This window comes from Callorhinchus milii, unplaced genomic scaffold (assembly GCF_018977255.1).
Source record: "Callorhinchus milii isolate IMCB2004 unplaced genomic scaffold, IMCB_Cmil_1.0 Scaffold1, whole genome shotgun sequence".
In the NCBI taxonomy this organism is placed as follows: domain Eukaryota; kingdom Metazoa; phylum Chordata; class Chondrichthyes; order Chimaeriformes; family Callorhinchidae; genus Callorhinchus; species Callorhinchus milii.
In genome coordinates, this window is record NW_024704742.1 from 36055585 (window position 1) to 36071877 (window position 16293).

At 40.4% G+C, this 16293-nt stretch overlaps 1 protein-coding gene across 1 annotated transcript in view; it reads right to left on the reverse strand.

The window, feature by feature from the left end:
- Positions 1-11683, reverse strand: part of rasgef1ba (RasGEF domain family, member 1Ba) — a 41479-nt gene extending 29796 nt beyond the window's left edge. Inside the window, exons 1-2 of the mRNA XM_007896961.2 lie at positions 11375-11683; positions 1217-1399 (exon numbers count right to left, since the gene is read on the reverse strand). Of these exons, the coding sequence (XP_007895152.1) occupies positions 1217-1393 (177 nt within the window). The 5' untranslated portion in view covers positions 1394-1399; positions 11375-11683. The remainder of the gene's footprint in view (positions 1-1216; positions 1400-11374) is intronic.
- Positions 11684-16293: the final 4610 nt, after the last annotated feature.

A 16293-nucleotide genomic window follows, 5' to 3' on the forward strand; every position in this document is an offset into this window, starting at 1 on the left:
CCACATACTTTGCACTATTCCCAGTGGCAGTGTGTGTAGCTAATCCACTGCCAGGACCCCACTGTATCCAACTAGTGTACTGGAACACAATCTTGCCCCTCTTTACATGGGTACACCAAAAACTGTAAGATCAAGCAATGCCTGAAACCCACGTATGGAATTAAGTGAACAAAAAAGCATAAATTGTACTTTTCCCAGGTCCTACCTGCACCTGCTTTTTTCTTGTTCTACACCTTTTGAACATAATCAACTCTTTTGAAAAAATGGAATATGAGAGGTATAGTAAGTGAACCTGTATTAAATTACAGTGCTCATATAGAAAAACAACACCAGTGCAGGATTGATGGACAAGTGGTCTGTTTCTGCACTGTAAAATTCCACGATGCAATGTCAAATGATCTTAAATGATCTTAAATGATCCAAAATCTTTTAAAATTCTGGTATAATCTACAATCCCCACCAAGTATGTTTTTCACCAGGTAGCTCTGCTGATAATCATCCCAATACAGAATAACACAGCTTTGGAACTCTATTCTTGAACACTTTAGTTCTACTATTTGTTGTGCCTTGAGCTTCTCCTCAGACTATAGAACCATGCTTTGTAAACAAATTACCATTCTATGGGCGTCTGCCCAAATTACACTCCTGGTTTAAACTTTCCTCTTCAGTTACTCAGTCTGTGCTGCGGTTGATGGATCATCTTCTGACTCTTTCACCAACAACTCAGGTCTTCCTCATTGAAACTCTGCTCTCCCTCCCAGGTTGCTCCTTCCCCACATCAGATCCATCGCCCATTCATTATCCCATTTTACCAGACTTCCCTTCCTTCCATGCAAATGCCCAATGTTGCTTGCATCATGCTCTGAGCACTGCGTTCTCCACATGGTGGGGTAGCTTGTGTCTTCTGCTTATATCAGTGTCAAGAGCCACATTATTTTTGGGTCGTTGGTGAAATGTGGGCCAAAATTATTTTGTTGTTTAATTTTCTGATAGCCTTTTGTTTGTTAAAGTAGGAAATAACCTAGATATGCACATGAAGGAGAAGGGAACAGAAGGGTATGGGAGGGAGTAGGATGGAGGATCATATGAAGTACATGGACTAGTTGGTCCAAGTACCAAGTTGGTACTGCTGTTTCCGTGCAGTACAGTCTATGTAAAATCTATGTAAGAACTGTGTCTGATACAAAACATGGAGACTCAACTGAATCAAACCTACATCTGGGTAGTAATCAATTGTGGGCACAAGGTGTTGGATTAGCGCCTCCAATGATCCCGAAACAAGGTTGTTCTCATGGTAAAACAGGCCCCCGCAGTTGTCCTCTTTCAATAAGTACAGGTGCCGATTGTAACCTCGACTGTTGAACATAGTTGCAAAGGTTCTTGTTTGTGGCATGCTTTCCTGTTTAAAATAAAACACGATACATATGTAGGGATTGTAAGCATAAAAATCAACGGGTATACTTTTCCGATTTTCATCTGATCAATACCAACAGTTTTTGTTTTATATTTAATCATTTTTATTTAAAGACAATTCTCACAATTTAAGGACACAAAACAGATAAATTGACAATTGCCACAGTCACCTGGACCTCTTCTGCTGCCACAGTAAAAGCATGTTTCAGCCTCAAGTTGGTGAGTCATTCTCACCATAGGGGTGCATATTTAGGGTTCACCTACTCAGTACTCACCTTCACCCTACTCACACTCATTTCTAAGGCTCCAGACGTATTTTAATTCATTTTTGTTCATCAATTCTCAGCCTTCCGACATTGTAAAAAAAATTGGATCGTTAGCACTGGAAATGTATTTGCTTTGGAATAAAAATGAGAATTCAGCCTATTTTCATCTAATCTGTGTAAATTTACACACTTGGTGGGTTTGTAAGACGCTCACAACTGGATATTCCTGAATAGTGATATCAGTTGGTCATGTTTCTCTCAACAAAATAAGGCCTGTTTCCCATTTAAATCTACAAAACAGCTTATACCCCTGAAGTGATTGTTTCTAGTGGGTTCAGTCCTTGTCTCATGATGCACAAAGAGAACTGGAGTCGCTGACATGTTAATGTGGTTCCATGCATGCACAGAGCCTGTGGCTATGGTGCTACATACTCCCTGACATCACCTATGACCCATACTTCACCCACGAGTCAAAACTTGGTAGAGTCTTTACCCAATCAACTTCTACCTCAATATCAGTAATGGAGCTGGGTATGATTATCAAGCAGCTTCACTCTTGGCTTTTTCTACCGATTCTACTATCGTTATTCAGGAGTCGGGAGAAGTTCAGTGATTGGTATTTTCTCCTTTGCCATGACATATCGGGATCTAAAATGCAATATTCACAAAACAGGTTTGTTTAGTCTAGGATGGTCCAATTGGCAGCCCGTGGCCACTTCCGGCACAAGGGATAATTTCATCCAGCCCACGAACCATTTCTGACTTAACTTAACTTAATTGTTTTACCTCCCAATTGGGCCTCTCTTCCAGTCGGCCTCTGCACTGCCTCACCTGAGCGAGGAGAGTGACGGGAAGTAGGGTGGAGTGGGAGGTTTGACTGGTACCTCCTGCTTGGCCCTTCTTTTCCATCATTCTCTAATCTGCCTCATGCCTCGTACAACCTCATAAGAGGCAGTGCAGAGAGTGACAGGAAAAGGGGGAGCAGGAGTATCTTAAAAAGGTATTGTTATATATTTTGCAATATTGCTTATGTAGCCTACGGATGTTTCTCGAATCCCATATCCGGCCCTCAACAGCCAAAAGGTTGGACCATCCTGGAATTTAGTCAATTTCAACTTGCGGTTTGTGAATATTGGATTGTGAGGTTTGTGTGTGCTTCTCAAAAGAGCGATTCGCAAATTCCGAGATGGCAAAATCCAAGAAAAAAGCTGGCATGCAAAATGGTAAGGGTTGCTACAATCAGAACGGTTGAATACTGTCCCCTTAATTTTAATTGCAAAGTTTGAAAAAGAAGCTTACTGTGTATAGAAAATTGCTTTACCACAAACACCTCTGTCTTATCGTTCAGCAAATGAAACAGCATTTCCTTCTAGCAATCCCCTGAGGCACATAGTCATTAGATTTCAGCAGGGATGTGATACTTCATCAGAGCCAGGATTTCAGGTCCTATATTATTATTTGCTTGTTGGTCAACTTGAATAAATGCACTGCTTGTTTTACCTGAAGCTATGTTTTTGCAAAAGTTCCTTAAATATTAATCTTTTTACTGGCCCTCTGTTGAACCACATTATGTTAATGACAACACTTGTTTTGGTACCAATATCACCAATAATAAGTCTTCACTTCAACTAGTTGTTCAATAGGCTTTTTTAGTTTGCATTGAATATATAAAATATCAGATAGTTTCTTTGGGAGATTGTACTGTCTTGTGCTTCTTGCAGACTGTGTGAACAATGGTTCCATTCATGAAAGCATAAGACAGAGGTGTATAGAAGTAACCAACAATAATAGATTACAGCCTTACTGAGAGCCAGAAAGAGAAATTAGAGGTTTAAGTCTTCTATAAACCCCAATTAGTTGCCTTTAGTAGTTTAATCAGATTTAGAGAAGGAAAAAGTTTGCATTTTTCTATTACCTTATTACTTCAAATTGTAGTGAATGTATTTTGTAGGCAAAATAAGGTTGCTATATACATCAGCAAGATCCCACAAATAGCCATGAGGTGAATGACCAATAACAGCAGCAAAATTAAATTTGTAAAGTGCCTTTCACGTCGGGAGAACGTCCCAAGGCGCTAGAGGACTGCTTATCACAAACTCCCTTCACTTTATAAACAGTCATGGGATCTTTAACGTTCATCTTTAAAAACAGTAGATGGGACTGTGGTGAAAATCTTATCAAAAAGCAGCACCTTTGATAACGCAATGCTTCAATATTACACTGAAATGTCAGCCTAAATAGACCACTAACTCAATGCCCAGCATAGAGTTTGAACCCACCATCTTCTGATGCAGTGGTGAAAATTCTACAAACTGAGCCAGACTAAGTCAAAATACAAAAGACCCTGTTCTGATGAAGGGTTGTGGATCTGAAACGTTGACTCACTTTCCTTTCTCCATAGATGCTGCCTGACCCGCTGAGTGTTCCCAGCGACTTCTGTTTTTGTTTTCAGATTCCAGTATTTCCAGCATCTGCAGTATTTTGTGGGTTTTTTAAAATCAAAATACAGATGTGCCTGTCCACATAAAGTCACGTTACTCTACCATCTGCAGAGCTCTTTGTAGTAAACAGACCCAGTGTCCAACAACAGTAAATAACAATTGAGCCTGACATCATACAGTATCCAAACAGATTGACGGTGCAAAAACAAAGGTTTGAAGACACAGTGATTAGAAAAGCATAACTAAAATCAAGCAAACAAATTATCATTGCTGTATTTCATTAAGCAACTGATACTGCACTTGAAATAAATGTTGTATCCAAAATGGATCAAAAAGAGACCACTACATACAAATAGGAATTCACCATAACAGGCACTCTCAATTTCCACGAAGTTGGTTAGACTCTATGACAATGTCCATATTGGTTTATTGCTATTGGTTGAATTCATCAACACTGTCACTATCTCACTAACTTGCACAGATTACATTTTAATAAACACAAGTTGAATGACATGCATTGGTATTGCCAACATCAAAGGTATCACTATTCACCATTTCAATTTTTCTTAGCCACGAACAAGAGCTTCCCAAGATATTGGATCAGTTTTATGCAAAAGTCGATGGGATGAAAATCAAACAGTCGCTCTACTATTAAGAAAAATAATACTTCTTCCAAATATAATTCAGTTGAAAAAATGTCAGGTATGTCAAAAAGGAAAAATCTGCTTACAAGTATGGGTTAAAAGCTGTACAAATATTTCCTAATTAAGCATAATGTATCCCAGATCAATCTAATCATACAGTTAAGAACACATTTGCACATAAACTGGTAGATTATTAAATTCACTAAATGCCCATTTTAAATGAATTGAATCAATAACTGTTGAAAAACAGGTTGTTATTGCAGCTTTACTGATTCCGACAACACATTCCCTAGATCCTTTGTAGCTGTTTTCGATTGCAAACCTTTTGGAGATAGCTTTTGATAATTCAGAAGAGCGCCATAAGGCAAGTAAGTACTTGCAATTTTATAGCACCTATGATGTCGAAACATTTCAAAGTGTTTCACAGCAATTACTGTTGCATGTAGTGACTGTTTGTTTTGGACAAAATTGGCCCATGAGATAACTTTACTGCTCATTTAATTAACCAGAAGATCTGGAGATGCTGTATATCTCTGGTGATAGCACAGCAAACTGCTCAACCTGCTTGACATTATACTCAAACCTTAAGAATGAAAGCCACATCTTTTGGTCTCCTGAGTCTCTTCAAGATGGTTTTCGTTGACATATTACTTCCAGGTCAATACATCAAAATAATTTTTACTCAAATTGTTTCCTTCCCTTTATCCTGTTTCCATGGGTCCTGCACCTGTGACCCCATTGTTCTACAGAGGAGAATGCTTAATAGATTCAAGAAAGGAAAATGCTGTTCTATAAATCAACAGCTATTTGGCATATATCTGTCAAAAGGCAATTACAGAAACACGACTTGCATTTATATAGTGCCTTTCACCTAGAATGAATGTCTCTAAGTGCTTCACAGAAGCAACAGGGAGCACCAAGTAGGAAGGAGAGAAAGGAGAATTTATAAGGCACAAACACATGATCAGAGGAGTAGGGCAAAGGGATTTTTGAAGAGTTCCAAACAGTTCGGAGATAGCGACTGAAGGCTCAGCCACCAATAGTGGGACAAAGAATGTGAGGAATGAACAGGGAAATACAGGCAAGGAAATAAGAGGTGACCTAGCCTCCCTAAACCCAACAGTTCCGTTGCTGATAAGGATTTCCACACCATAAATAAAAACCTCGGAAAAAACACACTCGACAGATACGAGACAAGAATGTGAATGTGTTGCTCCAACTATTTCAAGCTGATTTACTCTGGAAGCTGGAGGAACTAGTATTGTTGTGCAACTTACTCTGGAAATAAGCTTTGTACAATGGGATCCGTATCATTTACAAAGAATGTCTGCTCAAGAAAAGAATGAAAGGATCAATATGCAAGCACATATTTTGGGCAGACATCAATAGACAAACTCAAATGCTATGATTACCTTCCACAGGAATATTGAGAGCTGGAGGAAATTATAATAATGATGATATAGTGTGCCAGTGCACTGTCAGCAGTAAAACGGTTTCTGAATACACAACTACCAGGGACGATTATTGTGTCTGTTTTGTAAACAGGCAGCATCACTGCTATATACTTTAAAATCGCAGGTTTACCCCAGATTGGAAATCTCAAGAATAAATGAGACTGTGCAGCACTAATCTGTTCAGCCAAATCTGTGAAGAATATTCACTACCTTAAGCGGTACTTCCCAATTGTCTCCAATTGTATTCCAGGATTCGTGAACAGACAAGCAAGTCTTATTTAATTAACAATGTCTAATCTATTTGGAGTGGTACATCACTGCATATAGCTAATTAACACTCTTCTTGGAAAACAAAAGAAATCCAATAGAGAATTAACTTTCACATCTGTATTCATGGACATGATCAATTTGAACACAATCATTCATGCCAACCTTACAGATGCCATTAGGGAGCAGCAAACCAAAGACTCAAACAAGCACACACTTACAAACACCTATAAACACACACATATAAACGCACGGACACATCATTAGAAGGCTTTAAAAAGTATCAGAGATGCAAAGGCCAAGAATATGATTTTATGAAATACTGATGGAGTTGGAGTAATACTTTATTTTGATAATAGGTGTTCTTCTTATTTAAGCCATTTAAGCCATTTCACTTTGGTGCTATGCTATACTTATTGCTTGAGTGCAGGTAAATAACTAACTTATGTCTCTAAAAGTGGTTATCTGCTGAACCTGTTACTAGGGTGTAATGTTACCTGGGTATTTCTATATGTCTCACTTCACTGAATATTCATCCTGACCAAGTGTGTGGCAAACATATGTGCTTATACATTATGATAGGCTACAAGAAAGAAAAAAAACTTCTCAGTGGCTCAATGGTCAGTAACAAAGATATCAAATAATATTGCTTCATTTCAAACAAAATGTGGCCGTTTCCAGAAAATGGTATTCTGGAATACCAACTTGCACTTATATAGCAACTTTAACACACATTAAATTCTCAAAGTCATAGTGATATGAAAGGGAGCATGGTGTAGGAAAATTTAAGGATATTCTCAAAATGATCAGTAAACAAAATGTTGTTTTTCAATGGGTTTTGAAGGCAGAGAGAGGAGGCAAAGTAGAGAGATTCGGGAAATTGGAATGAAAAAAATATTTTTTTCTAATAAACCTCTCAAAGAATTTCTTTGTCAAAAAATTCTTCAGTTTCTATTAAATCAGGCTGGATTTTTAATTTTGTTTGGGTTTATCCTGAACCTAGAAATAGTCATGAAAAAAAAGCCTCTCTCTCACTGTTTGCACAGTGTTTAAGCTGTGAGGCAGACACTGATGTCTGAACAATGTTAAAAACTCTTGATGTCTTCAGTGTTCAGTTTTCTTACCACATGGCCTCTAACTCTCACCTAAGGTCAGATAGGGGCGAGTTCAAGCCCCAACTAAGGTCAAGTAGTTCAGTGTAGTACAATGAGACATTTTTTTTTAAACTGTCCTCAAGTGCATGTTATAGATCCAATGATATCATTTGAAAAGAGAAAGGAGTTTTTCCTCCATGTCCTTGACAAAAATCCTTCACATTAACTGGTCATTCACCTCATGGATGGTTGTGGGCTCTTGCTGGCACAAATGCTTGCCATGTTTTCCTATTAAAAGTCAAAATACTTGACACTAATTACTTGTGAATCTTTGGGACCTTTCCACATAATAAGCTGATTGAAAAATGTTCTCTCTCTCTCTCTCTCTCTAGGTACAGGCACTTTCTTGATTTGATTTTAAGGCTGACTTGTCGTTTTCTGGCACTCATATCTGCATCAGCATACTTCACGGCTAAAGACTGCACCACAGCATTGATAATGCCAGAGAGTACAAATAGCAGGTAAAATGCAACAGATCAGGTAACCTCCCCAAATCTGGCAGGCTCAAACCAACAGCTGTGCAAGAAAGTTGATACCACTGTACTGTAAGGCAGCACCTGTTGTGGGTGGGCATGCTATCACCAGAAGATATGTTTGCTTCCACTCATACAGATGATCAAAACCGCAGCCTAAGCACCAACTCCACATCAGTGACAATGGTTTAAGAAGGTGTCATTGAAATAGGAGGAGGCCATCTAGTCCATGAAGCTGACTCTTCCATTTCATTAGACCGTAGCAGCTCCTTAGACTTTTAACTCACTTTTCCACTCTTGTCTGCCTTCAGTCTCATTTAAGGAATGGTGCATTAAACAAAGAAAAAATACACTATAAAAATTGGGAAGTACCCCTAATTCAATCAAGAAAAGGGACAAAAGTGTATCGAGATATCATAACCTTTGTAACCCTCAAAAAACGTCTTTTGATACTCATTTACCGGTTATGTGATTGAGTAGGATGCCTTTTCTTATGTTACATATAATATAATCAAATACAAAGTCATTGGCTAGCGCAAATTGGCTGGTTCATTTACCTGTAAAATACACAGTCATTGTACTCGACAGTAAATTCTGTGAAGTGCTATGAGACGTCCTCCCGATGTGAAAGGCACTCAATCAAAAGTAAGGATTATTACTAGTAGTATGTTCACTGACAGCACATAGCGCAGAAGGCACAAATAGCAATTTATTAACTTGGGAGTCTGAGACCATTAAATCAGGAAACATTTTCAAACTTTCACAAATACCAAACACATTTATATTGATCTAGAAAGTACACAGTATAGAAAATTGTGATAAATTAGCTGAGTGGAGATTTAGCACAGATAACCTACCTAGACTTCAAGGGCTGGTGATTGCAATAGTAACTGTCACCTGAATGTCTTAGATGCGTGTGCTACTGTATTGTAATGGTTTCAGTGCCTTGAGATATCTTCTCCACGTGAAAGGCTCTATATAGGCGTGGAGTCCTGCAGCCCAGTGGTTAGAGCGCTCGCCTCACAAGCAAGAGATCAGGGTTCAATTCCTGGCAGGGCGAAAAGTTGGGAAAGTTTCCATACACCACACGCCTCTGTTTACCTGCAGTAAGTAGGAACTTGGTTTGTTAGTCGATTGGAGGATTACTTTTATGGGGGTAATAATTCCTTCAAAAAAAATAATAAATTGATCATTCAATCCACGACTGTTTGTGGGACACTGTTGTGCGCAATTGGCTGCCGCATTTCGCCCACAAAATATAAAGTTCATTCAGTTTACAGTATATTCTGTGAAGCGCTTTGGGACATTTTGAAGATGTGATAAGGCGCTATATCAAATGCAAGGATTATGATTATTATTATTATAAATGTTAATTTGTATTGTATTGCATTGTCTAAATACTGCTACTGCTCAATCCCTAAATATGATAGTTCCCAATGATGGTGATAAAACAGAGTGAAAGCTGAGTGGATGTGTTTAATAAGGCTACAACTCCATTTGAGGTCTTCTGATGATGCCATAAAGTGCAGACACAAAGCTTGTGCATCGTTTGTGAGACAAAAGATGAGTGAGCTGCAGCCCTGACACACTCCTACCTTTTATTGTAGATGTTATACACAGAGTTCCTTTTTTCTTTCACTCATGATCCTGGAAATCCACATTTGCAGTTTGAGTTACATTTTTCATCACCGCTGACAATTTGGTTGTTCTAGTTTGTATCTCACGTCAATGTTTCAGATCATCAGTCCATTGCAGTCAGAAAGTTCCGGAATATTTTTTCCACTATTCTGCACTATGCGTTATGATTTAATGTACTCCAGGTTTATTCCTATGCTACGCTGTCAGAAGTACTGTCTTTCCAATGAGCCATTAAACTGGGGTTCCATCTGACTGTTCAAGTGGATGTTAAAGATCCCTTTACACTATTCAAAAAGAGAAGGGTCCTGCCCAATAATCCCCCAGATTAATTAATTGGTCATTAACCTCATTGCTGTTTATGGAACCTTACTGGTGGAAACTGCTGCCATGTATGCCTACAAAACAGTCACCACACTTGACAACACTTACTGTGAAGTGCCTCGAGACATTTCAACATGTCTATAAGTGCAAGTTCTTTCTTTCTATCACTGTACCTTACATTGTCTTTGTTCATCATGTGATACGAAGGGGTGGGTTTAACTGAAAAATAATACTGTACACAAAGCATAACATTGCTCTCAGTTGTCCTACTGTATAAACAATAGTGGAAGATTTTCTTTCACAATATTTTATCAATGTCTGCATTCTCCTTTCAATACATATTATTGTATTTCCCCTTAAAATGCTTGTTTTGGTAATTGTTCCACTTCAACAGAATAAACATCTCATTCATTCAGGTGAACAGTTAAATACACTTACAGTATCCAACAAGCCACACATTTTTTCTGCAATTAAAGCGAGTTATAGCATTTGTCATAGCGGCAAAATCAATTCAGGCAAGTTTTTTTTAAAAACACAGCAATCTGCTTTTAACAGATAAGATTAGGTCTTTTTCCACTTACGTTTCGTCCGCAAAATATATCGTCAATTCACTTTACAGTATATTCAGTCAAGCGCTTTGAGACGTCTCGAAGACGTGATAAGGTGCTATATCAAATGCAAGGATTATTATTATTATTACTCTGCACTTTAATTCAAATCCTAATAATAAATGAGTTCGCACGAAACAACAACAAATTGCATTTTACTGCATGTATCTATAGAGCCTTTCACGTCGGGATGAGGTCCCCAAACATTCACTCTGAAAGTGCTGAAACTTTGGTCTCAAAAGCCAAAACAGCTATTTCACTCCGACAGAAAAGCAAAACAGAAAATGTGCAACTGCATCTCTTTAGCCTGTGTATAAACATCTACAACTGTTGCTGGAGAAGTCGTTGTATCAGATCTACCACAATTATAATGCAGGGGCATCCTGACTACATTGAATAAGAAGCTAAGCCAAGCTGCTGGTCAGTCTCACACACTTTCCTGCTCTCAGTTAGTTACCCTTCCTCAATCCCCACTAAAATGAGACTGCGAATCACAAGCCTCTTTGCCCTCCTCACCAACCTCCAGTTCACCCTCTTGACTGTCACACACATACCTGCAGATGGGCATCTGCAGAGCAAAGAGCAAGGCTTGTGCCCACCCCGTCTCACTGGCTCCACGCACACGCCTGACACCAGAGAGTGGGAGAGGGAGAGGAAAGGGAGCTAGCAGAAAGAGAGAGCAGGCATTACATTACCTCGGTGCAAATGTACAGCTTCCGACCCCCAAAGCCACAGTTGTCACACTGAGCGGATTCCAATGCTGCAAGTGAAGCCCTGTCAAGGCAGCTTCAGTCTGAGCCTCATCCACTACCGAATGCCTCCCACCATTTCCTTCCTCACTGCCTCCCAGTGAATCTTGAGCAGCAGCTCACACAGCGCAGCTTTCTCTATTAAGGTCCACAAAAACAAGCCTCCCTCCACTGAGCACAGCAGACTGCGGCTCCTGTTGTGTGTGTTTCTCTCTTTTTTTGGCTCAGTGCACATGTGCTTGCTCCTGGCTTCCACCCACTTCAATGGAACACAAGCATTCCAGTGAGCGAGCGATTGAGTGAGTGAGTGAGTGAGTGGGTGATCCTGGAGGATGCTGAGACCAGCCTCCAAAGTGTTTATGCAAAGAAGGAGCACAACAGCTCTAGCTGCCAGTGACCCACCCCCCACACACCCAGACGCACAAAGCAATTATATTTTACACAGCTGTAATCCTTTGAGGACTGCAGTGGCCCAATCCCTCCCCCAAATAAACTTTTTTTTAAAACGTACAACAACAACAACAACAACAACAACAAAGCAGTGCTGTGCATTCCTCTTGGGTTTCGTTAAAAGTGAATTTAACCAGTAAAATATGTTCACGGTCACCGCGTGTCGTTTTTATCACATGTTGCGATTTGTCGGTTTCGCTACTTCGTACACCACAGATACAACAACAAGAACAACAACAACAAGTCGCAGTCATATAGCGCATTTCATGTGGGGTAAGGTCTCAGAGCGCCTAAAATTATCTCTGAATTTTTTAAGCTAAATTCTCTTCTAGCATTGCCACGCTGATGCTGCCAGCTCTGTGCTTGGGAAGAGCTAGAACAGCAATTTAAATCAGGAATTTTCATCATAACCTCAGCAAGATGTCCAGGCTTAGTCCTGGCACACTTTGGGCAAGGTTTTGTGTACTAGAGCTATCTCCCGTGCTGCTAGCCAGCTAGGCTCAATTCTAACCAGAAATAATTTGGGGGTGACATTTAAGATGTTACAACAACAACAATTTACATTAAGTTAGAACTTAAACGTGACGTCTCAAAATGCTTCACAAAGCTGACTGGGACCCTGAACTGAGGGGAAGAAGGGGGGAAGCTGAGGAGGTTGGGAGGGCAAAAGGTGACCAAAAGCATGGCTGAGAAAAGTATTTTGTAATGCATTCAGTGTGAAAATCAGCACCCCAAATGCCAGAAATGTCACCCCATTGCTGAAATGACAAAAACTAATGTGAGATGCGTATGATGAAAAAAAATCTAACTTTGATTTATTGCGTAAAATTAGATTCCCTTCAGGTTCGCAATTCCACTTCAAAGCGGAAGGACACACACAAGTCAAACTCAGAAGCGGGAAGGTGAACAATGCTGCTCAATGAGCCCATCCAGAACCTTGGCATCTTATTTGATCCTCAACTGTCCTTTCTAATCCACATCTGTACCGTGACCTGCTCTGGGTTCCCCCACTTCTGCAACAACGGCAGGCTCTGCCACTGCCTCACCCCTCAGGCCGCCAAAACCTTCAACTGCTCCCTCCGCTTAGCATGCTCCGGCCCACTCCACATTCTCCTTCAGCCTCGCTGCCCCCACTCTTTGGAACTCCACCCCACATTCCCTTCACCTTGCTCCCTCCCTTGCCTCCTTCACGGCACGTCTCAAGCCCCTTCTCTTCGACCGTGCCTTTGGCCACCCTCCCTGCCCTCCACCTTCCCTGATCCCAAATCCCCCACGGCTCTGGTCCAAATCCCTGACTGTTGAGCACCTTAGGACGTCCTCCCGACGTGAAAGGCACTATACCAACATAATTTTGTATTGTATTTTGTATTATATTGCTCTGTAGCACATGGATAACAGGGAAAACACCAAGAGTTCAAAACTATATTCGGTAATCAACCCTCTTCCCCCCTCCACCATTTCCCATCCTGCTTGAGCTCTCATCTCCAAGCATATCAAAGGATTGTACTGTGAAGTGTAGTGACTATTTTGTAAGCAAATGCAGCAGCAAATTTGTCCACAGGAATGTCTGGCAAAACAGCCATGTTCAATTTTATTTGGGGGGATTAATGGTCAGGACACCAGTAGAAATTCCCTTCTCTTTTTGAATAGTGCCATGGGATTCTTTAATGTCCACCTGAACAAGAGGACGGGACCTTGGTTAACGTCTCGTCGAAGGAAGGCATCTTCTACAATGCAGCACACCCACAGCACTGCACTGAAGTGTTAACCTAGACTATAAGTTCAAAGTATTCTTCTTTTAGATCAAGACTGAGGACCTTCCCTTTCGACTGTGTTTACGGCCAACTCATCCCTTTCCCCCAGTTCCGCCACTTTTCAGAGCTCTGTGACGCTGCCCGGGTGAAGGGTGCTACATAACTGCAGGATGCAATTCTTGTCGTAGGGATTGAGCCCACAACCCCTCAGTCAGAGGTGAGAGTGCTACCAACTGAGCCCAGCCTGACACCTTATACAATGGGTTGCAGAAATACAACATTCCCAGCATTTTGAAAACTTGCGCAGAACACTTATAGAGCTGTAAACAAACATCCATTTCAGACCAGACGTCCAGTACCTATTGTAATGGCCGATATCTGTAATTGAGTGTGGATTGAGAAGAGGAGGCTGAAAAAATTCTCTGTAACCAGAACTATCCCAGCATTTGCACATGTAACATGACCCCCACAGCTCAGATTCCATACTATGACAGTGATACTTCACTTGTGAGTGAGTAAACTTTGCCAATGTGCCAGACATGAATTTGAAATGCTGCAATTAACAGCACATTTTAAGTGAAACTCCCCAAGTGGTCACTATATCCAGGCACTAGAAATGCGCTGTTACTACAAAGTTTTTTGTGTGCCAGAGTTTCTATTTGTCTCAGTTCCCTCTTTTGTTAGGCAATCTGCGTGACATGCGTACAAATGCCACCTGACAGACTGAAAATCACCCTGTGAAAAGGAATAATTTGGCTATTGACAGACTCCCATTTATTCTGGCATCTGCCAGTGCTTCACAACACTTAAATAAGCATTAAGACATTAAGCCGCCACATACACATGCTCGTTCCAAAGTTCAATAGTAACTTCTCTTGATAAACCTCTAAAACATTCAGTTCATAAATTATACTCCACTAGTAGACCGGACTAATGTATTTTCCCCTCCTAAAACCAATCATTTCTGAAGTCTCCGGAAATTAATTTTACTGACTGTAACGAGACTGAAAACTATTCCAAGCCATAAATAATCCCCTTTCAGATAAACAGCTGGGAACGCGGGGTCGTAGCACGGTTTTAACAAAAGAAATGCAAATACGGGATTTTAAAGCACTGTTCTCTCACAAATAAATTGCATAGGATTTGGGATTTTTTTGTATTGTCCTATTTGAGACATAAGGAACCAGCCGATCACTATTAACTTGGCGGCTGGAGGTTACAATTTTGATGTTGGAGGGCAGAAAAGGGAGGAGGGTGGTCTGAAGGGTTTTAGAGAAAGTTGTGAGGGTTTCAAAGTTTTAAGGAAAACGTGTGTGTGTGTGTGTGTGCAGTGGGGGAGAAGGGACAGTTTTAAGCAGATGGCTTTTTGCATGTTGCAAGCTCCTAAATGCCCTCATCAGCCACCAATTTAAAAATGGCCTTTCCCTAATAATAATTGTGTGCCATTCATCCATTAGGATTCTAAGGAAGTAAAGAAACCTTGTAAAATCCTTTGAAATGTGTCCTGGATATATCGTGTAAAATGCAGCATAAAGCAACAGAATGACTATGAGTTTTCAGGGAAGACATATTACTGCAACATAATCCCCTAAGAGCCCTGATTTCAGTTTACTAAGTATTTAATTTAGGTCAGCTTCAATGTAATTTATGATGGCGTTGCTTCAATTTTCTTTCATGTTTCAGTATCTCAGTTGTCTGTATCCCATTACCCAAACACACCCTTCCCCCCATCCTTCTCTCACCAACCCCGTGAGGTCCCAAGCTGGACTTGAAGGACGTCCTTTCTTATGTTACAGGCCGAGAGGTCGGAGGTTGCCCTTGCACCTTGCTGATCTCCTTCAACATAGGTACAATGCCAAGCACTTCAGACGGACTGGATTCATCACTGATTTATGCAAGCATTTCAATGTAAGCTTCGGTAACTTGAAACTTTCACAGAAGGCCACAGGCAGGACATTCAAAGAGATTCCAAAGCCTGCAGGGAAATCAGCAGCCACTTCATTGTGTAATTCACTTGTCTCTTCCATTAGTTTCAGCCTGTTGCAAAACAGGACGATGCCACCGAATTTAATCACCTACGCTCATCCACAGCAAAGATATAAACCCTGTTCAACACCAGCCAAGAGTACAGGCTCTTGCAAGACTTGCCAAAGAAACAGTAACACACTTGAATATTTACAGTAGTTACTTGCTGTGCTTACGTCAAGGGTTCCCTCACTCAACCAATTTGCAACATATTGTGGATGTCATTTCAAACCATAGAAATATGGCTATCATTTTTGAATTGTTTGCTTTTAGATGTAACTATGTTTCCCTTTATGACCCTATGTCGACAAGAGCCCTCCACATGCATCAATGCTGCGTGATCATCAGCAAAAACCCCTGTGATCTAAACGGTCAACAGTAAAAATCACTTAAAGCGTTTTAACACATCATTGAGATTTTATCAAAGTGGTTCACAGGATGTTACTGTTAAGTGTAGTGAGTGTGTATTTGTAGTCAAACATGGCATCCAGTTTGCGCACAGCCACGTCTCACAAAAAGCCATGAAGGAAGTGAATGATCAATCTTATCTGAGGAGGTCAGAGGGTTTTAATAGAGAAACGCCATTTATATTGTAGATAGTTTTTCTGGGGTCTTCCTGTATGAAGAATAGCCACA